Source organism: Erithacus rubecula (assembly GCF_903797595.1).
Source record: "Erithacus rubecula genome assembly, contig: scaffold_115_arrow_ctg1, whole genome shotgun sequence".
NCBI classification, from domain to species: Eukaryota; Metazoa; Chordata; class Aves; order Passeriformes; family Muscicapidae; genus Erithacus; species Erithacus rubecula.
Window position 1 is genome coordinate 118,203 of NW_027636246.1, and position 23,578 is coordinate 141,780.

General features: G+C 50.9%; 2 protein-coding genes and 1 pseudogene across 3 annotated transcripts in view; 2 read left to right on the forward strand and 1 right to left on the reverse strand.

Moving 5' to 3' along the window:
- LOC306815331 (olfactory receptor 14A16-like) overlaps positions 1–23,578 on the forward strand; it is a gene marked incomplete at its 3' end in the record, with an annotated part of 115,577 nt that overhangs the window by 57,499 nt on the left and 34,500 nt on the right. The gene's annotated exons all lie outside the window — the stretch shown is intronic.
- On the forward strand, positions 3,523–5,906 carry LOC306815335 (putative olfactory receptor 1F12P pseudogene; annotated as a pseudogene). The gene is made up of 3 exons (XR_013777909.1): positions 3,523–3,760; positions 4,974–5,433; positions 5,745–5,906. The product of XR_013777909.1 is annotated as a putative olfactory receptor 1F12P pseudogene (transcript).
- On the reverse strand, positions 16,741–17,780 carry LOC306815336 (cilia- and flagella-associated protein 45-like; the record flags this gene model as incomplete). The annotated part of the gene is made up of 4 exons (XM_079331916.1): positions 16,741–16,833; positions 17,152–17,281; positions 17,415–17,629; positions 17,739–17,780. The coding sequence occupies 4 exons, from the start codon at positions 17,778–17,780 to the stop codon at positions 16,741–16,743; spliced, it is 480 nt and encodes a 159-aa protein (XP_079188042.1).

Here is a 23,578-nt window from a genome sequence, read left to right on the forward strand (position 1 = left end):
GGAGCACAAGTCCAGTGAGGAGGGGTGGAGGGAGCTGGGAATGTTTATCCTGGAGAAGACGCTCAGGGGAGACCTCATCACTCTCTACAACTCCCTGACCAGAGGATGCAGCCAGGTGGGTATTGGGCTCTTCTCCCAGGGAGCAGTGACAGGACAGGAGGACACAGCCTTAGGCTGTACCAGAGGAGGATTAGGCTGGACATTAAGAAATATTCTTCACAAAGACAGTGATTGGGCATTGGAATGGGCTGCCAGGGAGGTGGGTGAGTCATCATCGCTGGAAGTGTTTCAGGAAAGACTGGATGTGGCACTGTGTGCCATAGTCTGGGTAACAAGGGGGTATTGGGTCACAGGTTTGACTTGATGGTCTCAAAGGTCTTTTCCATCTGGGTGATTCTGTGATGATTGTGACACTGCAGGGCCCTCGGATAGCAAGGGGCCATTGTGACACTGCAGGGCCTCGTGGAACTGAGAGGACCAGAGTGACACCGTGTACAACATGGCACCACAGAGCCAAGGGGCCACTGTGACACTGTGGGGCTACATGGAAGCAAGGAGTCCATTGTGACACTCTGGGTCCTCATGGACCACAGAGGCCACTGTGACACTGCAGGGCCTTGTGGAACCAAGGGGCCATTGTGACACTCCAAAGCCTCGCTGAAGCAGGGAGACCATTGTGACGTGCGAGAACCTCATGGCACTAAGGGTTTATTGTGGCACAGCAGGGTCTCATGGAACCAATTGTCCATTGTGAAAAGGTGGATCCTGAGAGACCATGGTGACACTAGGGAAACTCATGGAACCAAGGGTCCATTGTGACCAAGCAAGGCCTTGTGGAACCAAGGGTCCATTGTTTAACCGTGTGGCCTCATGGAGCCCTGAGCCATTGTTACACTGTGGCCACAAGGGGCCAAGGGGGCATTGTGACACTGCCAATTCAAGGAGACCATTGTAATTGAGGAGCCCCATAGAGGCAAGAGTCCATTGTTACACAGTGAGGCCCTGTGGAACCAAGGGGACAACAGTGACATTGCAGGGCCTCATGAAACCATGGAGACTATACTGACACTTTGGGACCCACTGGAACAAGGAGCATTATATCATGGCAGGGCCTCATGGAATCAAGAGCACTACAGTGAACACTGTGGAGCTCCATGGGATGAAGGGTCCATTCTGACACCATGGAACCAAGGATACCATTGTGCCACTAAGGGGCCCCATGGAATCAAAGGTGCATTCTTACATGAAATCATGGAGGTCATTTTTATACTTTGAGGCCTTGTGAAATCAAAGGGCCATCGTGGACTTCAGAGCCTGGACTTCAGAGCCTTGTGGAGCCAAGGGGACCACAGTGTCACCGAGAGGCTCAGTGAAATCAAAGGGCTGTTGTGACACTGTGGGACTCAATGGATCCAATGATCTGTTGCAACACTGCAAGGATTCCTTATGGAATCATGGAGACTATTGTGACACTACAAGCCTCATTGATCCAAGGGGCCATTGTGACACTGCAAGGCCCCATGGGAGCAAGGGGACAGTGTGACACTATGGAGCCCCATGGAAACAAGAGGCCAATGTGACACATCTGGGCCTCAAGGATCCAGTATGACACTGCCATTGTGATACTACAGGGACACATGGAAACAAAGGAACAGGTAACAGGTCTGGATGGCTTGTCTGACTGATCCAACTGCCCTTAGCATATCAATGGTCTCATCTCATGTGCCCCTGAAACACTGGGGACCCCGTGGCACCAAAGATATCACTGTGGCCCTGCTGGGCAGCAGGGTCCCAAGGGGCTGGTGTGCAGCAGCAAGGCTGTGTGGAACCAAGAGGCCATTGCTGCATTACAGGGCCTCGTGCAGCCAAAGGGCCGTTGTGATCCTACAGGGCACCATGGATCCATGGAGACCATTGTGGCATTTCAAGGCCCCATGGAATCATGGAGACCACTGTGACACTGTGGGGTCCCACGAACCAAAGGGCCATTGTGACCCTGCAGGGCCTCATGGAACCAGGGAGGCATGGAACTAATCTGGTGGGTTTGGCCTCCCAGGGACTACCTGACAAACCCAGCTGACTTTGGCATGTGGAAGGTTGCCTCTCATTTACCCCCGTAGAACTGGGGCTCTATGCTTTCCTTCCAATGGAAAAGAACCTTCCCTCTTTCCAGGAACCCTTGGCTGAAATTGGTACTGACCCTAAAATATTTCTTATATTCAAGGGTTTCTCCCAGACACAAGCTGCCAGAACAGCCTCTGGTGGTCACAACTCATTGGCCCCTGAGACACTCAGATATGTTCCCTCCTACCTGTTAAAAGGAACCAGCCTTCTGGTTCAGGGGCCATGGCCAAAACTGTGATTTGACCTCCCAAATTCTATCTAGGCAAGGATTCCTCTCAAGCAAAAGAAGCCAGAACAGAGAGGTCTGACTGCTTTAGTTCTTCTGCTGATTTCCGTAGACTATGAACAAAATGTTTTTGCCAACACATTAGAGAGGGCCCAGAGATGTCCAAAGATGAGGTTTGCAGTCTGCAAGCACATGGCCACTGTATATAGGGACAAAAAAGCTCTATGCTTACTGGAGTGGAGACTGAGGACAGCAGAGGAGTGCTGTGGGAGTGCGTGGAGGGCAGTTTCAGAGATGGTGGATCTTTTTAGCACAGTAGAGAGCAGCTGGAGTAAGAAAGAATTAACGCCAGTGGCAGCTGGGAAGGTCTGCACTGGAAAAAAGGAGAAAGGAATTTCTCTTCCAGGACAGGTCTGTGTGCAACACATCCCTTAGAAAGAGTCTGGAGTAGCCCAAGACTTTGTGTGCCCAGGAAGAGGCAGGCAAGACGCAGAGTTGTCAGCAAAGGAAGGGCCAGTGAGGTGGGGCAGCCAGGGGATGACAGCCTGCAGGGACAGAGGCGCAGGGCATGGACACCATAGGACAGCCTGGGCTGCAGAGGGCACAGGGATGGGCAGCAGCTGAAAGGCCCTGCCAGAGCCAACTGCTGCAGCACTTGGGCCATGGCTGCTGGCCCTGGGCCTGAGGCCAGCAGGGGACAAGTGAGCCTTGCTGTGCTGGGGCCTCATTGCCTCCTTGTCCCTGCTCAGCAGCCTGGCAGGGGCCGCCCCATGGTCCTGCCCTTGGCATTGCACATCCCAGAGCCCAGTGGCCCGGTAAGAGCCCTGAGCAATGAGGGAGGGACAGGATCTGCCTCGCCAGGGGCTGGGGCTCAGGTCTTGGCCCTTTGCATTCCTGAAACACACCCAGGTTTGCTCAGCATCAGAGACACTTTTCACTTGTTTGTCCCTCCCTGTCATCAGTGCCACCTGATGCTCTAACTGGAAGCTGGGGAAATTTTCAGTCATATCCCTCAGTGGAATCCATTAAAACTTAGAGGAACTTTGGACTTTCAATTAAATTTTGAGTTCTTGAGAAGTTTTTTGAGCATACTCTCTCAGGGACTGAGTCTGATGTAAACAGCACCAAATCCCTGAGAGATCATTAAAGTCCTTGTGCTCTGCCAGTGCTGCTGAGCTGGGCCAGGCTCCTGGCACAAAGGCAGCTCCCAAGGTAAACCAAGAAAAGCTTCAAAAAGACAGTTCTGCTGAGGAGCTGCTCCTCTCCCAGCCCAGCTGGGCTGAGGGCACTGCCTGCAGGCACTGAGGGGACAGGAGCCAGGCACAGACAGGCTAAAGGCAATCAGGACTGGGAAGACATTGAGCTGAGACTTCACTTGGGGAAACATCTTCACACCCCTGGATATGGTGAGTCTGTGGGTGCAGGGCAATGTCCCCTGTGCTCCTGGAGGGATGTCCTGGAGCCAGCACAGCCCACAGCCTGGGGGATGTGTCAGGAGGACTCTCCCAGTTTCTCTGAGGCACAGGAGGATGATGAGGATGTGCTGCAGAGCAGGGCTGCCCTGGGCACTGTCAGAGGGACAGGGCAGGATGGCTCCTGCTGCCAGGGACGGCTGCAGGGGCTGAAGCTGGGGCTGCAGCCAGGGCTGCTCAGGGCTGTCCTGCAGAGCAGCTCCTGCAGTCCTCAGGGCTCTTGGCCAGCCCAGGGGATGGACCACCTGCCAGGGACAGCTCTCAGCCTGCCTGGGAGCTCCCCATGGACTGTGGGGAGAAGTTAGAGGTGGAAGGAGCCACCCCTATCAGGGCAGATTCCTTCTGCTGTGGAGATGGTGCTGCATGGCCAGGGCTCCTCTCAGCTTTCTCCTCAAGGGAAGGGAAAGGGGCTGTCAGGTGTGTCTGTGTCACTGAGACTCCTGCACTGTCCCACTGGGGATCAGCAGATCTACTTCACATCTCCCTCACAAAGTGCCTCCTCACCCTCCTCTGCCTACAGACAGCAGCAGCAGCGCCTTGACTTAAAACATCTCTCTCTGAGCTGCCGTTAAGGCCCTGCTGGAAGGGTGATGCTCCTGGGCAGTGCCCTGTGCTGGGAGGGGTCTGCAAGGCAGAGCTGAGCCCCCAAGGCTGCTCTGGGCTCTTGAATCACTGGCAAGGACAAGATTTGGATAGAGAGAAGCAGCTCCTAGTAGGTACAACTCCAGGAATCAGAGAGCCAGACCAAACCTCATATCCTCCTCTCTGTCCATCTGCACAGAGAAAATAAAAATAATTAAGGGAAATTAATTCAAAATTAGGGCATTCAAAAAGGCTACCTTTTTTTTCCAGGTATGTTTTATGTGCAACCACCCTGAATTAGTGGGAGGTGTAATGAACAAATGGCACGTTTGGGGGACCAGTATGTGTGACTACACTGGGGTAGAGGGAGCCCTGTTTTCCCTTTGGTCTCCCCAGTATTCAGGCTAAGAGCAATGTTGAAGACTCAGCAGCAACAGATAGCCAAACTCAAACAACTTCAGCAAAATTCCCTCACAGGAAGAACAATATTTTGAGGGAATTCCTAAGAAAATAGCGTAGAATTGAATCAAAGAAGTTCGTCCCAACTTGTCAATGCTTACTTTGAACAGCTATGTCCAGAGGGAAGAAATGTCCAACAGCAGCTCCATCAGCCACTTCCTCCTGCTGCCATTGGCAGACACGCGGCAGCTGCAGCTCCTGCACTTCTGCCTCTTCCTGGGCATCTCCCTGACTGCTCTCCTGGGCAACGGCCTCATCATCAGCACCGTAGCCTGCGGCCACCACCTGCACACCCCCATGTTCTTCTTCCTGCTCAACCTGGCCCTCACTGACCTGGGCTGCATCTGCACCACTGTGCCCAAAGCCATGCACAATTCCCTCTGGGACACCAGGAACATCTCCTACTCAGGATGTGCTGCGCAGCTCTTTTTCTTTATAGTCTTCATTTCAGCAGAGTATTTCCTCCTGACCATCATGTGCTACGACCGCTACGTGTCCATCTGCAAACCCCTGCACTATGGGACCCTCCTGGGCAGCAGAGCTTGTGCCCACATGGCATCAGCTGCCTGGGTCAGTGCCGTTCTCCATGCTCTCATGCACACGGTCAATACATTTTCCCTTCCCCTGTGCCATGGCAATGCCCTGGGCCAGTTCTTCTGTGAAATTCCCCCGATCCTCAAGCTCTCCTGCTCAAAATCCTACCTTAGAGAACTTGGGATCATGGCAGTTAGTGTGTGTTTAGGAGTCATATGTTTTGTGTTCATGGTTTTCTCCTATGTGCAGATCTTCAGGGTTGTGCTGAGGATCCCCTCTGAGCAGGGACGGCACAAAGCCTTTTCCACCTGCCTCCCTCACCTGGCTGTGCTCTTCCTTTTCCTCAGCACTGGGACATTTGCCAACCTGAAGCCCCCCTCCATCTCCTCCCCATCACTGGATCTGTCAGTGTCAGTTCTGTACTCAGTGGTGCCTCCAGCCCTAAACCCCCTCATCTACAGCCTGAGGAACCAGGAGCTCAAAGTTGCTGCGTGGAGACTGGTGACTAGACAATTTCAGGAACATTAAATTTCTGGCCAATTCCTGCAAATCACTTGGAATAAACATAATTTCTGATAGTTCTTGTTGGTTTCGTATTGGAGGTTCTTCTACCTTGTTTTACCTTCTGTTAATACTGTCCACAAAGAAATGTCATTTTTTGTGCCATTTTGCATTTGGTTTCACTCTACGTTCCCTGTGACCACAGACTGTGTAAATGAATGCTTGCTTTCTCAGGGGCCTTAAATGAACAAAATGATCTCCTAGAAAAGTTTTCACTGGAGATTCCCTGTTTCTTCCCTTCTCTGGAGCTGCAGCAGCAATGTCTGTGTGCAGAGCTGGGGCAGATCAGTGCTGGCACAGCAGCTGTGCCCAGCAGCAGCAGCACTTGGTGTTTCCAGTGCTGCTCCCATGCCACTGCCCTCCTGCCCTCCTGCCCCTCGTGTTGCTGCAGGGCCTGAGTGCTCTCGGGGCTGGCACAGCCCTGGGGGTGGCAGTGCCGGGGCTGCAGCAGGGACAGGCCATGGGCACTGCTGGGGCAGTGCTGACGCCTCAGGTCAGGGCCTGTGGGTTCCAGGCTCCTTGGCCAGGCTCTCTCCAGAGCACTTGGCCAGGCCAATGCTGAGCAGAGAAAGCCCACGTGAGCAGTCCCAGGTTGGCCGTGGGCAGGCTGGGGGCAAACAGCATGGCTGATGCTCTGCAAGGTCCCTGCAAGGGGGAGACCCTGGCAAGGAGCAGCAGAGCAGGGGCTGATCCATCCCCACTGTGCTGGACAGCCCAGGGCAGTGTCCCAGAGCGTCCTCATGCACCTGTCAACAACATCCCCCCTCTGCAGCCCTGGCCTCTCCCCCAGCTCACACAGGTGCCGCATCCTTGCAGGCACAGACACAGCAGCCCTAGCTCAGGAGCCCCTGTTTGCACTGCACAGAGCAGGTGTCAGCACCCCCATGGTGCTGCTGTGGGGAGATGGAGCTGAGTGAGCACAAATGCCATCAGCCCCTGAGGGCCAGCAAGGGCTGGGGGACACCAGGGAAACCACTCAGGTTTGTAGTGACCTCTGAAGTCAGCCAGAAAATTTGTTCCCATGAGCTGTGTTTCCTGTCCCAAGCAGACACTCTTGCTCAGAGCCAGTGATGCCTGGCAGCCACCCCCAAATTGCCCTGAGCATTTCCTTTGCTTCACTTTTGCTTTCTATCCTCTTCTCTGCTCCAGATTTTTTCCTACTGCCAATCCCTGTACCTTTCCATACAAAGAGCCCATCCCTATTTTACCTTTTCCTCTCTTGCCACACTCTCCATTTCACTTCCTGAGTTGGCACCATGGAACATCCCTTGGGGGTGCAGGGTCATCCTACAAGTGCTTCAGGAATTGTCTGCAGGGTCCTGCAGAGCCTCCTGCTGCTCCCTTGCCACAGGCACCATAGGCCAGGGGGGCACGTCTGGACTAATGTGTCTGGTTGTGGGCTCCTTGTTCTCGGCAGTGAGGGGGGCTGGAGAGGCTCTGCAGGACTGACAGGATGGGCTTTGGGACTGTGTGCAGAAGCTGAGGGACCTGTGCTCCTGGACCTTCTGAAGAAAAGGCCCAGGGCTCATCCTGCAACTGCTCTGTGGATGATTTCAGAGAATAACAGAATCAGCCAGGCTGTAAAAGACCTTGGAAATCATCAAGTCCAACCTGTGCCCTGACACCCCTTTGTCTCCCTGAGCCTCCTTTTCTCCAGGATAAACATCCTCAGTTCCCTCAGCTGCTCCTTATAGGACTTGTGTTCCAGACCCCTCACCAGCCTTTTTACCCTTCTCTGGAAACAGTCCAGCCCCTCCATGTCTTTTCTCATTTGGGGGTCCAAAACTGAACACAGCACTGTCCTGGTTTGAAAGGAAAGGTGTCTGCCAGTAAGGGCAGAAGTTTCCCTTTGGAATAGAGACTTTGGTTCCACTCCCCTCCCCCAAGTATTATAATTGTTTGAATCAAGGATTCTGAGGCAGAGATAAGGGGGTGGGAATAACAGCTCTTTTACTAATATATCTAACTATACAAACAGAAAACAATAACAGTTAATATTGCTAACAGAACAGAATAGATAACTCGGTGTCAGTCCCTTTAGATGCAAGCACGCTGTCTCTGTGCTTAGTCCCAGTCCGGATCTGCCAAAAAGCAAGCGGGAAACGGAGGCAGGAAGGAGGGGGGAGGGGCAGCAGCGGCCACGCCGGTCTCGGTGGGAATGGGTGGGAGCGGCGGCTCCTCGCTCACCGTGTGTGTCCGGGGGATCAGCTGTGTCCGCAGAGGCAGGAGGCTGGAACGGGGCAGATGCAGGGCAGGTGATCGCAGAGGGTCTGGCTCTCCTGTGTTCGGCCGCGTGGCTGAACGATCCCGCGCGTCCTCCTCCCAGCTCGCCGGAAACGCGAGTGCCCTCCCGGAAGCCTCAGAGGCCCCTCCGGGGCCATCCCCACCCACCCCTTTGTCTGGACCCATCAGGGACCCTGGGTGTAGCCCGGCCAGCTCCATTGGCATGATAATGGGAAAAATTCTTTCAATTGACACAGTAATAGAAAAACACTCAACCCCCAACATTATCCACCCCGAATTTTTCCATGCCATCATGCTACATCATATTGAAACCTTTAAATTATATACATACATGTAGTTACAGGCACAGTATCATATATAGTTCACCCTAGAACAAGGTCCCCTTGGGGTATGCATCGGGTCTCTCCATCCTTTTGCATCATCCACCAAGTGCAACCTGGTCCTTGAGCGAAAACCACCCCATGAACAGGATTGTCTTTGCTGGAAACAGAGTTCACCCAGACCGTTTTCCCTAACATGCCCCTCAGGTGTACCACTGGAAACTTATCTCCATCTGCTGCTTCCAAGGGCTCTGACTGGGCAGGGCCTGCTCGGTTAGTGGAACCTCGGGTATTCACTAACCATGTGGCCTTTGGTAGATTGATCTCCCAGTTCTTGAAAGTCCCCCCACCAAGTGCCTTTAAGGTGGTCTTAAGCAGACCATTGCACCGTTCGACTTTCCCAGCCACTGGTGCATGGTAGGGAATATGGTACACCCACTCGATGCCATGTTCTTTAGCCCAGGCTATTTTTGAAATGAGTCCCATTGCCTGACTCAATTCTTTCAGGGGTACCACGTCTCCAGAGGACTTGTTTTTCCAGTCCCAGGATGGTGTTCCGAGCAGTGGCGTGGGGCACAGCGTAGGTCTCCAACCATCCGGTGGTGGCTTCCACCATGGTCAGCACGTAGCGCTTGCCCTGGTGGGTTTGAGGCAGTGTGATATAGTCAATCTGCCAGGCCTCTCCATACTTATATTTGGACAATCGCCCCCCATACCACAGGGGCTTCACCCGCTTGGCCTGTTTGATGGCAGTGCACGTGTCACAGTCATGAATAACCTGAGAGATGCTGTCCATGGTTAAATCCACCCCTCGGTCTCGTGCCCACTTATAGGTGGCGTCTCTGCCCTGATGGCCTGAGGCATCGTGGGCCCATCGAGCCAGGAACAGTTCTCCCTTGTGTTCCCAATCTAAGTCTATCTTTGAGACCTCTATCTGTGCAGCCTGATTTACCTGCTTGTTGTGCCTGTGTTCTTCATTAGCCCGACTCTTGGGAACATGGGCATCCACATGACGGACTTTCACGGGGAGCTTCTCTACCTGAGTGGCAATGTCTTTCCACTCATCAGCAGCCCAGATTGGTTTTCCTCTACGTTGCCAGTCAGCCTTTTTCCACCTTTCCAGCCAACCCCACAGAGCATTGGCTACCATCCATGAATCAGTGTAAAGGTAGAGCTTTGGCCATTTCTCTCTCTCAACAATGTCCAAGGCCAGCTGAACAGCTTTGAGTTCAGCAAGTTGACTCGATCCACCTTCTCCTTCGGTAGCTTGTGCAACCTGTCGTGTGGGGCTCCATACGGCAGCTTTCCACTTCCGGTTCATCCCCACAATGCGGCAGGAACTGTCGGTGAAAAGGGCGTAGCGTGTTTCATCTGCTGGCAGCTGGTTGTACGGTGGAGCTTCTTCAGCCCGGGTCACTTGCGTCTGCTCCTCTTCATCAGAGAGACCAAAATCTTCACCTTCTGGCCAGTTCGTAATTATCTCCAAAATCCTAGGGCGATTCGGGTTGCCAATATGGGCGCGCTGCGTGATGAGGGCAATCCACTTGCTCTATGTGGCGTCGGTGGCGTGGTGAGTAGAGGGAACCTTTCCTTTGAACATCCACCCCAGCAATGGCAGTCGGGGTGCCAGGAGAAGTTGTGCTTCTGTGCCAATCACCTCTGAGGCAGCTTGAACTCCCTCATAGGCAGCCAAGATTTCCTTCTCTTTGGGAGTGTAGTTGGCTTCAGATCCTTTGTAGCTTCTGCTCCAGAATCCCAGGGGTCGGCCTCGGGTCTCACCAGGCACCTTCTGCCAAAGGCTCCAGGACAGACCATGGTTCCCAGCTGCAGAGTAGAGCACATTCTTTACCTCTGGTCCCGTCCTGACTGGGCCAAGGGCCACTGCATGAGCGATATTCTGTTTGACCTGGGCGAAGGATTGCTGCTGTTCAGGGCCCCAGTGGAAATAGTTCTTCTTGAGGGTGACCAGGTAGAGAGGGCTCACAATCTGGCTGTACTCAGGGACGTGCATTCTCCAAAAGCCGATAGCACCTAGAAAAGCTTGTGTCTCCTTCTTGCTTGTTGGTGGAGACATTGCAGTGATCTTATTGGTGACCTCAGTGGGGATCTGGTGCTGTTCATCCTGCCACTTCACTCCCAGGAACTGGATCTCTCGGGCAGGTCCTTTGACTTTGCTCTTTTTAATGGCGAAACCGGCTCCCAGCAAAATCTGGATGATCTTCTCTCCTTTCTTAAATACCTCCATTGCTGTGGTCCCCTACACAATGATGTCATCAATGTACTGCAAATGTTCTGGAGCCACATCCTTTTCCAGTGCAGCCTGGATCAGTCCGTGGCAGATGGTGGGGCTGTGCTTCCACCCCTGGGGCAGTCGGTTCCAGGTGTACTGCACGCCCCTCCAGATGAAAGCAAATTGAGGCCTGCATTCTGCTGCCAAAGGAATGGAGAAGAATGCATTTGCAATGTCAATGGTGGCATACCACCTTGCTGCCTTGGACTCCAGCTCGTACTGGAGTTTCAGCATGTCCGGCACGGCAGTGCTCAGCAGTGGAGTCACTTCATTCAAGGTATGATAGCCCACAGTCAGTCTCCATTCCCCACCAGATTTGTGCACAGGCCAGATAGGACTGTTGAAGGGTGAGTGGCTCTTGCTGACCACCCCTTGACTCTCGAGATCACGGATCATCTTGTGGATGGGGATCACAGCATCTTGATCTGTCCGGTACTGCCGACACTGCAGTGTCATGGTAGCAATTGGTAACTGCTAATCTGTCACTTTCAGGAATCCTACTGCAGAGGGGTTTTCTGACAGTCCAGGCAAGGTGTTCAACTGCTTAATGCTCTCTGTCACTACAGCAGCTATTCCAAAAGCCCACCTGAACCCCTTTGGGTCTTTGTAGTAACTGTTCCTGAGGAAGTCTATGCCTAGAATGCACGGTGCCCCTGGGCCAGTTACAATTGGATGTTTCTGCCACCCCTTCCCTGTCAGGCTAATCTCAGCTTCCAGCAAAGTGAATTCCTGTGATCCCCCTGTCACCCCAACAATGGAAAGAGGTACCTTCCCCACATGTTCTGATGGTATCAGGGTGCATTGTGAACCAGTATCAACTAACACTTTATGTTTCTGTGGCTTTGATGTGCCAGGCCATCGCACCCACACTATCCAATTGATCCTGTCATCCCATGCCTCTCCCTGGTTAGAGGCAGGGCCCCTCTAGCCCTGGTTATTATTTCTTTCCTGGGCATGCATAGTGGAGGTTCCTTCCTGGGGATCTGACAGAACATTCTCCTCGCTGTAATACCCTGCACCATGGCTGTGGGTGGTTGAGGCTACCTTCATTTTAGTGCGGTTCCCTCAGTTATCATTTCCCTCCCTGAGCTGATGCACCCGTGCTTCCTGGACAGAAGTGGGGTTTCCATCCCATTTTCAATGTCTTCTTCATGGTCTTGCAGGAAGAACCACAGGTCAACTCATGGGGTGTACCCTTTCTCCCTAGCTGGGGGCGTGGAGCTCTGACTTGGGGGCCTGTGACTCGTACTGGTGCACACTGATCCTCCTCACCTCCTCCCTCACCTCCCTCATCTCCTCCCTTACCTCCTTCATCTTTTCTTGGAAGTACCTGGCCACGGCAGAGACATTGGCCTGCATTGGGCCATTCATCATGCTCTCAAAATTTCTGAGTTTGTTGGCAACAGAACACACTGTCTCTGGACTGTTATCGGCATTAATCATTGCTATGTAGGTGGTATATTGAGATGGACCCAAGGTTGCCAAATTCCACAGCATCTGCCCTGTGCACCTGACCTTGTCAGGGTCATTGTCATGTTGTCCATCCCTCCCAAAGAGTACCTCTAATACTGCCACTTCTCTCAGCTGCTGGATCCCTTCCTCAAGGGTCTTCCAGTGCATCCTACGGTGGTGCTCCTGCATTCTCTCTCTGGACAAACCTCTCTCTCACACTCATTAAAAGCTGTTCCCAGAGAGAAAGGAGGCCTTGCTCCCTTACAAATATCTGGTCCACACCTGAATCCTGGGCCAAGGATCCCAAATTCCTGGTCTCAGTTCCATCCAGTTGTACACCTGTTCCCGTAAGGTCCCAGACCCAGAGTAACCAAGTTGTAAAAGGCTCACGGCCCCGCAGTGCAATGTCTTTACGCAGATTACGGACACTATTGTATGAGAGGGACTTGGTGATGATCTCAACCTCTGGCTCCCTTGCTGGTTGTGAGGACCCTCCTTGCTGATCCCCATTATCTAGGTGCCTTGTTTTAATCTTAGATTATCTAATTTCCACAGGAGCAACTGCTGCTGGCTGTGGCTGCCCCTGTGGCTCAGCTGGAACCTGGACAGATACAACATCTATGGGTTCCACTGCAGCACCATCTGGCTCTCTCTCTTTAGGGCAGGGGAAGGATTTCTCACCAGCTGGAGAAAAGTGCTCCTTCAACATCTGGCTTTGCTTCTTCAACATCTGGCCTATATCCTTCACTAGAGCCCCCACCCACTCTGGGTGGCTCATTTCTGCAGTGGGCTGTAGGGCAGGGTTAGGTTCTGGGGCAACATCCCTGGCCACGCCGGTCTTGGGTGGGAACGGGCTGGAGTGGGCGGCTCCTCGCTCACTGTATGTGTCCGGGGGATCAGCTGTGTCCACAGAGGCAGGAGGCTGGAAAGGGGCAGATGCAGGGCAGGTGATCACAGACTGTCTGGCTCTCCTGTGTTCCACACCATGGGGCTGCAGACGGGGTGTTCTCCTCCGAGGTCCCCGGAAATGCGAGTCCCCTCTGGAAGCCTGAAAGTCCCCTCTGGGAGCCGTTCCCACCTACCCCTTTTGTCTAGAGTCATCAGAGATCCTGGGTGTAACCCTGCCAGCTCCATTGGCAAAATAATGGGAAAAAATCTTTAAATTGACACAGTAATAGAAAAACACTCAACCCCCAACATTATCTACCCTGATTTTTTTTCCATGCCAACATACTACAGTAAATTAAAACTTTTTAATCATATACATACATGCAGTTACAGACAAAATATTATAGATGGTTCACCCTAGAACCAGGTCCCCTTGGGGGATGCATTGTGTCTCTCCATCCTTTTGCATCACCCACAAAGTGCAACATGGTCCTTGAGCAAAAACCACCCCAACAAAGGATCCTGCCTTTGCAACCAGGTTGTACACCCCTAGAAAGGGTGAACAAGCTGGCTGAATTACTGAGACATTTTTTTGCATTGGCAATTTGACTTGTTTGAAAGACCATGCCAAATTAAATAATATTTGCTGTTGGCCAGTTTTTTTAATTACATAGGGTCCAATTTCATAAATTTTTTGGGCTTAGTATAACTGGTGGTTCCGTAGTAGGTGTTACAACATTAACATTAAATTCTTTTCAGTATTTTGCATTGGTCTTACCACACATAATTTTATAGGAAAATTTTACAGCAGTTCAATTTTGATTTTGAATCTTCACAAAATAAAACACGGCTGTAAGGTCCTGTGCCATAACTGTATACAGGTTCGATGAGGGATTCAGCAATTAATCTTCATGTTCCATGGCTTTATTCTGTGAAAAATAAGCACAACAGAATCTGCCACGAAGAGGCAGGAGGTTAAAATGACGGAACTATCCAGTGTGTAACAGAGACTGGAATTCTGTTAACTTCCCAATCATTTTGCTGCCAAGAAGGAAGCCACTCTGTACCTCCTTTAAACACAGCATAAGTGTCAGTGTAGTTGCAAACAAAGGAGGCACTCCTCACTTCAAGCTGAAAAACACTCCAAACAACCATGAGCCCCCAAACCCAAGAATCACCCTCTCCCCCAGCAATAATTTGTTCAGGAGAAGCATCAGAGAACGAAGAATTAGTGAACAAAGATTGTTTGTGGGAGAAAGCAGAGGCTACTTTAATTATCAAGGCAGGTTTGTTGCAGCTGCTGACCAAGGTCTCCGTTTCTGTTATTGTCAGACTTTTTACAGTTCCTTCTGTGCTGAGGATTTCTGGGCCATCCCGTCAGGGGGGCAGTCCCAGTAGTGACTGTCTTCAAAAACTTCACTTGCTGAGAAGGTTTTTGAATTTTCTTTGAGGCAATTTGCAAGTTAAGGCTTTCCAAATGGGGGATTCATTTTTGTTGGGTGTCCCCCACTACTTCTATTTCATCTCCTCCCACAAGGCCATCATCAGTATATTGCTAAACAGCCCCATTGTCAGGTTTGGGTTTTTGGATTGGCCATACAGGGGAGTTTTGCAAGTCCTATATAACTGGTTTGAACCCTTCTTTGTCACCAGAGGAAAGAGGGTATTGTTTTACATTTACAGGTAATTGCATAGGTGATTTATAGCCAGCAGTGAATTTTATTTCATGTATAATTTGCAAGCAGGCAGCTTTTTGAATGCTTTCTATGAGTTGGTCAGGGGTACCAACTAAAGCTACAAGGTTTACATTTTCAAGGGTTTAAGTCCCCCTGCCCAATAAACAGCGTGCTGAGTTGGGGACCATAATTTACGTTTGACTTCTGTTGCTAAGGAAGCTCCATGGCCCCAGTGCCCACTAGCTGCTTGTTCTGACAATTCAGTAGCAGTGTACAGGAATTTTGTAGCTATTTGTGGGTCAAAATTCTCATCATTGATACAATTGTAGTCTCTTTTAACCACAGGTTTCAAGCTACAGCAGCAATGTTCCCCACTATTTTTCATCAGAATTAGTTCTTTTTTGAGGATATAATAGATTAATTTCCTTCTCCTCTGTTTCTTTTGGTGACAGAAACAGTGTGTTTTAAAGTGTTGGTGTGTTTTTGTCTTAGGGTAGCTCCTAAAGAATGATTCTCATATCTCAAAGCATGATTCTCATTCCTTTCTTCATCTAATTGTTTTTGCAAAATTTCCACTAAATTTTGTAGGGAGTCAATAATTGCTCTTTCTTCACTTCTTCATGTAAAGCGAGTTTCTATATCTGCCATAAGACAGACCCCCAAAACTGAGCAGAGAATGGTCTTATTTCTGCCCAGTTGGAATTTTGTTTCATGTTGCAAAGAATGTATCCTTTAAATCACATTTTCTAAATTAAACCAGTTACTGTGCGCCCAATCTTTTCCCCCTTGGGAGGGTCTGGCATTTCACTTAGCTAGTGAAGAAAAAAATTCAGCTTTATCTTTAGTATTATGCTTTTATGTCATTTTTGCGAACGGGGAAAGCACCACTTCCGGAAGGTCAAGACTTACGCACGGCTTTTCACTGAGCACAGCTCCCTCTCTTCCCTGGGAGGGGGGTGAAGAGACCACACTGCTTGGGAAGTACTGCCTTAGTTACAAAACAGCTTGTCTCTTCACGATCCCAGACAGTCAGAAAACAACAATAAAAACAACAACTAGAGTTACATACGCAGTCCTCAGCCTGTGCAGTATTCTCCCTAACTCAGGGAGGTCAGATCACATACATACAGTAATAAAGAACAAGAACAACGCAGTTCTGCCTTTTGCAGCAAGAGATCTTTTGTGAATTTCTGGAGGCAGAATTCTCAAACGAGTGTAGGGATGCTTTTCACCTAGGCATGAGCAGTTTGCAGGAAATCTGAAATGCCCCCCCTTGCTTTCTAGTGTGGCTCACCCTGTCGAGGTGGCCAGCTAGGTGCAGCTGGAGCAAGAAGTCCTTCCCATTACAGACTACACAAAACCAGCAGCCCTTCTGTCTGTCAGAAACCCTTCTGTCTGTCAGAAACCCTTCTGTGTGTCAGAAACCCTCTGTCTGTCCGTGACGCCAATTTATGTCACGATCCGCTCAACCCGAGCAGGAGTCGTGATAGTTCGTTTGAACCCAGGGTGCAAAAGACAAAAGGCAAGAGACTCAGGTTTATTTAGCAGACAGCAATAATACATTTTATTGAGTGCCAACAATTCAATTTTGTGATAGAGAGAGAGAGAGAGAGAGGGAGAGGGTGAGAGAGAGAAAGGATGGGATACAGTTACCAACAGACAGGACGCATCCTCATGGCCGTCCGATGAGACGAGACAAGACGCGTCTTCAATCCATTGGGGAGAAAGAGATCTCAAAGTCAGTTTGGGGAAAGTCACTTTTTATAGTCCTTTTCCAAAGCGAGTGTCCTCTGGCCAAAAGGTGGGGAGATTTATGGACTATTTTATGTGGAGATTGTAGCTCCATGACGCAGGTGCGGGACAGGGTGCGATAACCAGCACCCTGCAGCACCATGACAAGCACCAGGCACAGCTACAAACAGCCCTTGGCCATCAAGCTCAGCCAGCTCCTTCTCCTCTCCAGGTGCAGCTTTTCATACTCTGCCTCCAAGGCAGCACAGCGCTCCTAAGGAGAACAGATCTACAGGAAGGGTCAGAGTCCAAGGATGGGACAGATCCCAAGTCTGGGATAGAGTCCCAGGGTGTGGGACAGAGCCCCAGGACAGCTCCTGCAGGCCCTCCTGAGTGCTCCCTCCTCCTGCTCCACACTCAGTGCAGGGAGGCTTTGAGCCATCTCCAGAGGATGCCACCAAGTCCCCATAGGACCAGAGCTCTGATCCTGCTGCCTGCTGTTCCCATTCCCTGAGTATGATTGATCCAGCACTGCCAATCTATTTCCAGCAAGGTGAAAACCTCCCTGAAGCCCCCCATTCCCTGCTTCTACCTTCCTTTCCTCCCTCTTCATCTGCTCCAGGTGCTCCAGCTGCCTCTGGCCGTCCTGGTACAGATCCTCAGCCCTCAGCACTTGCTCCTCTGCATTCTGCTCCATCTGCTTCACAATGTGCTGCCTGGCTCTGAGACTACGAGAGCAGAAGGGTTCCCTCTGGACCCAACCTGCTGCCCATCATGGGAATGCTGCACAGACAGGGCTGGTGTGGTTGGAATGGGCTGGATGCCTCATTGGCGAAGAGGGAGCCTTCTGCCCACCTGATCAGCTCCTGCTTCCTGCAGCACTCCAGCTCCTCCTGCACCTCCATGCCCTTCTCCCACTCCATTTTCAACATCTTGCCCAGGCACTTCTCCTCCTCTGCCAGTTCCTTGTGGATCATCTGCTTCTCCAGCACTTGCTTGTTCCGGATCATGTTGTACTTGGAACTGAGGAACAGTGTGAGGACAAGAGGTGAATGTGGCTCAGAGCTGCACTGGGACACAGGAGACGGGAGGGCAGGGGAAGAAGAGGAAGAACTGGGAGCACGAGGAGCAGGGGAGGCTCAGGCAGGGCCATGTGACAGCAGGGAGCGCTGGTCCTACCGTGTTCAGTTCCTGCATCTCTTCCTCCTGCTCCAGCCTCATCCTCGTCACCTGCTGCAGCAGCTTCTGCTCCTCCTGCTGCTCCTCCTCCTCCACATATCTCTGATCTTCTCTCTCATCCTCCAGTTCTGCCTTCCTCTGCTTCTCCATCTGGGCCTTTTTCAGGGCTTCCTGCGGGGACAGAGAGTGCTGCCCAATCCTCGGGCACCTTCCCGAGGGCTCGCAGGGGTCACGCTTCAGGTGCCACATTCTCGGCACAGAGTGGAGACATGATGGGCTCCTGGATACCTGGCACGGCCATGGGCATCCCTTCCCACAGCTCTGGGCTGACACCCCCTGCCCTTGGAAGCCTGGGAGTGCTGGGCTCAATTCCATGGATGCTGCCCAGCTCTGAGGCTTGCAGCCTCCCCTGTACCCCAAAACATGAGGAACAAAAGGGACCCCCTTGTCGAAGCCACCACCCCTCAAACCCAGTTGCGGAGCAGGAAAAAGGAGAAGCAAGAGGGGAGATGCCCACAAAAGCAGTGCCCTGTGTGGCTTTCAGGGTCTTCAGCCTGTCCCAGTGCTCCACAATAGCTGGGACTCGAGCTGATTCCTTGATCCTCTCATATTCCTTTTCTCCAATGATGAGACAAGGTTGATGCTTCTCCTGGAGAAATGCTGGGGACCACAAAGAAGGAGCTCAATGGCAGGAGACCCCAACAGCTCTTGGTGTTCCCTGGGCTGCTTGAGCTGCCCACTTGGCCACCAAGCCAGCCCAGAGCAATGCAGGAAGTGCTGGGGAAGCCGTGGGGACCTGGCTGTCTGGTTTTGGGGCAAGGCAGAAAGGGAAAGTGTGGTGAAAGTGGCACCAGACTGGGATGCACGGGGAAGGATTCCCAGGGGTGGTCAGGGCACACTGCCAAACTCTGCTCTCCAGAGATTCTGGGATGTTGCACTGACACCCATTCCCCAAAACCCCTCAGGATTCCGGCACAGTCAGACACGAGGTCCCAGATGGGGTTCTTGGTGACAATTCTGGTGGTCATTGGTTTGTATGTGATGGAGGGTGGTGATCCCTTAGGATCTTTATTTACATCCTGAAGGATCACAATGGGGCTGCTGGTGTTAGTGTCATTTAGGAAAGGATGATGTGAGGGATCAGGGGTGTCACCCTCACCCAGGTCCCCAAGCCCTGTGTCTTGCTCAGGGCCCCCCCCTGTTACATTCCCCAGGTGACCCACGCGAAGCTGCTGGGACCCCATGGGTGACAGCCGGACCCCAGTGACATCTACAATGGTGTGTTGTGACACTGGGGGCTCTGGGGGCTCTGGGGGCACTTGGAGCACTCGGGGCATTGGAATTTCCTGCCCGAGGGCACCCCCCTTGTGTCCCTACCCCCCGGTGCTCCTGTGGGTGCCTGTTGTAGCAATGTGTTTGAACAGGTGTGCTCCAGCAAACTATTTTCAGGAAATCTTATCATTCACTCTGGAATTTCTTGGAGCTACTGAAACATAAATTGTGATAAATTGGGAAAGAAGAGGTTGAAAAACAGAATACCAAGAGGGCAAGGATTAAGATAAAGAAGGGCCTGGGAGCACTGGACTGTAACCAATCATATTTCCTGAGAGGTGTGAGTAGAGCACGTGGACAAGACAGAGGCACCAATCAAGTACTGCATGATCCCACAGACAGTAGTTTTGGAATGTATAAGTGGAGCATAACGTAAAATAAAGTGGCTTCTACTTAATCACTCTGGTTAGTTGTTCACAAGTGCTGAGTTCTGCATGTTGGTGACTCCACAGTGATTAACACCGTGCTAATGAAGCAGAGCATCGCACCCTTTTCTATGTGAGTCGTGGAGTCGGTGGGAGGGCGAGCGTTTCAGTGGCTCCAGTCAGAAATCCCGACATTGGACTCGAAGGGAGACTCCCCATTGGGATAGAACATCTCTGCCCCACAGGGTGATGGGGGCTCTGACCACGAACGGGCGGACAGTTGCCAACTTGCCTTCAGGTCCTTCGATGACAACGTTGTTTGTGCTTCTCATGGACACGGTGACGCCACCAATTCCAGAAATCATGCCAGCTACTGGTTGCAGGTCCCAGTGGGATGGCCATTCTGAGCAAGCGATGATGGTGACATCTGCTCCAGTGTCGATATTCCTGATCTGAGGATTCTCTCACCTTTGCAGAGGATGTTGCATTCAAGGATGGGCATTTGGGATCCCATAATTTGTACCCACAACACGGTAGGGTTGAGAGGGATTTGTTCATTTTAGTGTTTTGGAAGCAGGAAGGCTTGTGCAATAGGTGTGCTCTGTGAAAGGAAAAAGGGTGTGTCTGTGAAGCGAAGCTGGACAAGGATTTCTTGTCCAGGTTGAACAGTCTGAATTTCTGGCAAAACAAAGATTTGCTTTGGGCTGTGTACAGTATCACCAAATATGAGAATGTCCCAAGGGCCATCTGGTGGCCCACGTTTTCCTGTAGGAACACGGTAAAAATCGCCGTTTGTGAAGTTGTAAGGCAAGGAATTTACCAGTTGGCGGTGGGTTCCCAACGATACCTGGGTGTGTGTTGAACCATTTTGATGCGTTCCGGAATTTGACTGATTTTCATAGGTGGGACAGGGGTTAGAATGGCTTTTGATGTGTTTTCCTGGCACAGAGCCATTAAACCTGCACTGGATTGTCCGTTTTTTTGAATTTTGTGGGTGCTTTTGCTGTTTTTGGGACTTAGGATGATGGCTGGGGGGTTGTTGGATTTGTGGCTTGTCTGGGCAATTTTTTACAAAATGTCCAAGTTTCCCATAGTAGAAGCATCGGGCATTTTCTTTGGATGTCACTGCTGCAAAGGCTCCTGTGACTCCTTCAGCAATGCCCTTGGCCACTGCTTGTGCTACTGTGCTCTCAGTGAATGTGTAACGTGTGCAGGTTTCCACCATTTGTTCAATGGTGGGCTCTGTGTCAAGAGGCAAGGACCTTAAAATAGTTTTACATTGTTCATTTGCATTGCTCATAGCAAGTTTGCATAACAGTTCTTTTCTTGCCTCTGCGCTCTCAATTTGTTTTTCTAAAGCATCTTTTAGTCTGTCTACATATTTTAATAAAGGTTTCATCTATTTTTTGTTTGATGTTAGAAAAATGCATGGTAGGGGTGGAATCATCAAGTGTGAGAAGTATGGATGTTTTTGCTGCATTGGCTATGTCTTGCAATGTGTCACTGGGCAAAGTGTTTGCCTGGCCTGAAGGCTGTGATAAATTGCCTTCTCCAGCTAATTGTTCTACTGTAAAATTTGGACAATTTGGATCTTTTGCATAATTACCAGATAATATTTTTAGGTTTTTTTCCAATGTCTTTGAAATAACATATACTCAGCAGGTGACAAAAGGCATTGTGCTAAGGTTTTTAAATCATGTAGTACTAAAACGTGTGCAGAAAAAATTGCTTCTAAAAAGTTTTTAAAAAATTGGGTATTTCAACCATTTTCTTTTGCAATTTTTGATAATTCAGTCAATTGTTTTGAATAAAAAGCTTCCCAATGAGCATTATTAGTAGCGTGTCCTCTGCGACCTGCTTTATATGTTACAGGAAAAGCAGAAATTTTTTGAGCTATTTGCCAATCACCATATTGTGTGGCTAATAGCTTAACATTGTTCCAGGGGTCTTGTTCATATTCTGAATTATAAGAGTCAGTGTCCTCAGAAGACGTAGAATATCTACGTCGTCTGCGGTGTTTTTTAGAATGAGAGGGGAGGGTGTGGGTGAGGGGCGCGGAGACAGGCAGGGGAGGGCACGGCTGGGAGGGGGGAGTGGGGGATGGGGGGGGTAGCGGGGATTCGGGAATTGTTTGGCTGCGTGCATGACACGGTTTTGCCACACGGTGGCAGTGGTGCATTAGAAATGGGAGCAGGAGCCGAGGGAAGGAGAGCGAAAGAGGGGGTAGGAAGGGAACACGGGGGTTGGGAGCCACTGGAATGTTGAAGGAATGTGGTTTCTTTGGCAACTGTAGGGAGTGAGGGAGCATAGGGGGCCTCTGAGGGGATTAACAGTGGGGGATGGGGGAAGTTGTAAAATGCAGGTTGAGCCGAGATAGGAGAAGGGTCAGACTGGTACTGAGACATGGGGGTTGTCGCGGGGAAAAAGGCAGGGGGAGGGGGAAACGGCGCCTAGCATGGTATGTGAAGCCGGGGGGCCATGCACGGTTGTGGAGGACTGGGTTGCGTGTGGCGGCAGCCGTGCGCGACTGGGGGTTTGATTTTGCAGTGCGGCCGGCTGTGGCCCCGGGGCGGGCGGCAGCGCGGACTCTGCGGCTCGCCCTGGCTGTGCGCGTGGGGGAATGGCCGACTGTCCCGCGGCGGAACCGAGCAGGGCTGCGGGGAAAGGCGGGGTGTCGTTTGTACACGCGGAGTGGGAAGGAGGGGGGCACGAGGGAACCGTCACTTTGGGGGAAAACAAGGTTTCATTTTGCTGTGCGGACTCAAGAATGGGGGGGGGGGGGGAGGAACTGGCAGTTCAGTCGGACTTAGAGTTTCGGCAGAAGCAGGCTTGGGGCATGGGGCTGAAGGGGTAGCGGGGCTTTGGGGGGGCAGAAGGTTTTAGCACAGGTGAGCTGGGGCACGGGGCTGGTGGGGGGAAGAGGGGCTTTGCTTTTTTGCGATGGCGTTGGGGAAGGACATATTGAAATGGGGCCACCGGGATCGGGGGATAAAGCGGGGCTGGGAAAAAACACAGATGGCTGGGGGGACGCAGAACGTGTTGCTCTTATTATTTCTTGAAATAAAGGAATAAATCGCGCGGCTGCGAATTTTTGCTGTGTTTGTAAAAAGTAAATTTGAGTTCCCACAGCCTGCCAAAACTTTTCTGACGCCACAGAGTGAGAATTAGTATCAGGAAAATGAAGGAATATAAATTTAACAAAGGATTTTAAGGTAGACTTAGAGAGGGAGTTTTTAGAAAATTTAAAATTGTTAGCAGATAAGAGAATAATAATTTGGGAATAAAAGCCTTTCTCCATGGGGGTTAGGGAGGGTTTGGTGAGCAAACCACCCATGGAGCTTTGTGGCTAACCAGCAAAAAAAAAGAGAAAAAAAGAAAATAAAAAAACCAACTTGCTTTTGACCTTATAAAAATGTGCTCTTTAAAAAGCTAAATGTTCACCAAATTTTAGCAGAGAAGGTCAGGTTTGCTGGCTGCTGCTAGCAACGCCCAGTTCCAGCACAGTGTCTGGGGTTGCTGGACAAGTCTTGGATTTTTGGTGTGAGTTCTTATAAAACAAGAACTTACACCTCCTGACGGCTTGGCGATTCAGAGGCAGATAGGAAAACTGCTCACAGGGTCTTGCTAGGGTGCGAAGAACTGTCAGGAGCTCCAAAATGTAGCTGTTTTTAGGGTTGGGTGTTTTCCAACTTCGGGGTCTGCAGCCTTGAGTCCAGGTACTTCTGAACCCTGGATGCAGAGTCCCGAGCTACTCACTAGCGAAGAACAAAAGGCTTGAGATCGTGCTGCAAAGTTCCAAGGATAACTTTATTGTCCTCGAAGGGAATGCTAACAACGGTCTAATTATATCAGATAACAAAACACTTTATATAGGTTTCCAGAGGATTGAGTTTCTAACCAATAAAAACTACAACTTACAAACTAACCAATTATCTTAAAACTCTAAGTGAGAAAAGAACCAATTAACTTGTAACTTTAAGAGCCAATAGAAATCCTAAAAGATAACGGGGTTTTCAGTAAGGGAGGAGGGGTTTCGTTTGTAGGAATTTCTTTGTTTCATGGGATGGCATCCCAGGGGTATGCTTTAGGGAGTGTAACATCTTCTACACTTGAGTTTCAGAGGAATTGTTTTGTCTGACCAAA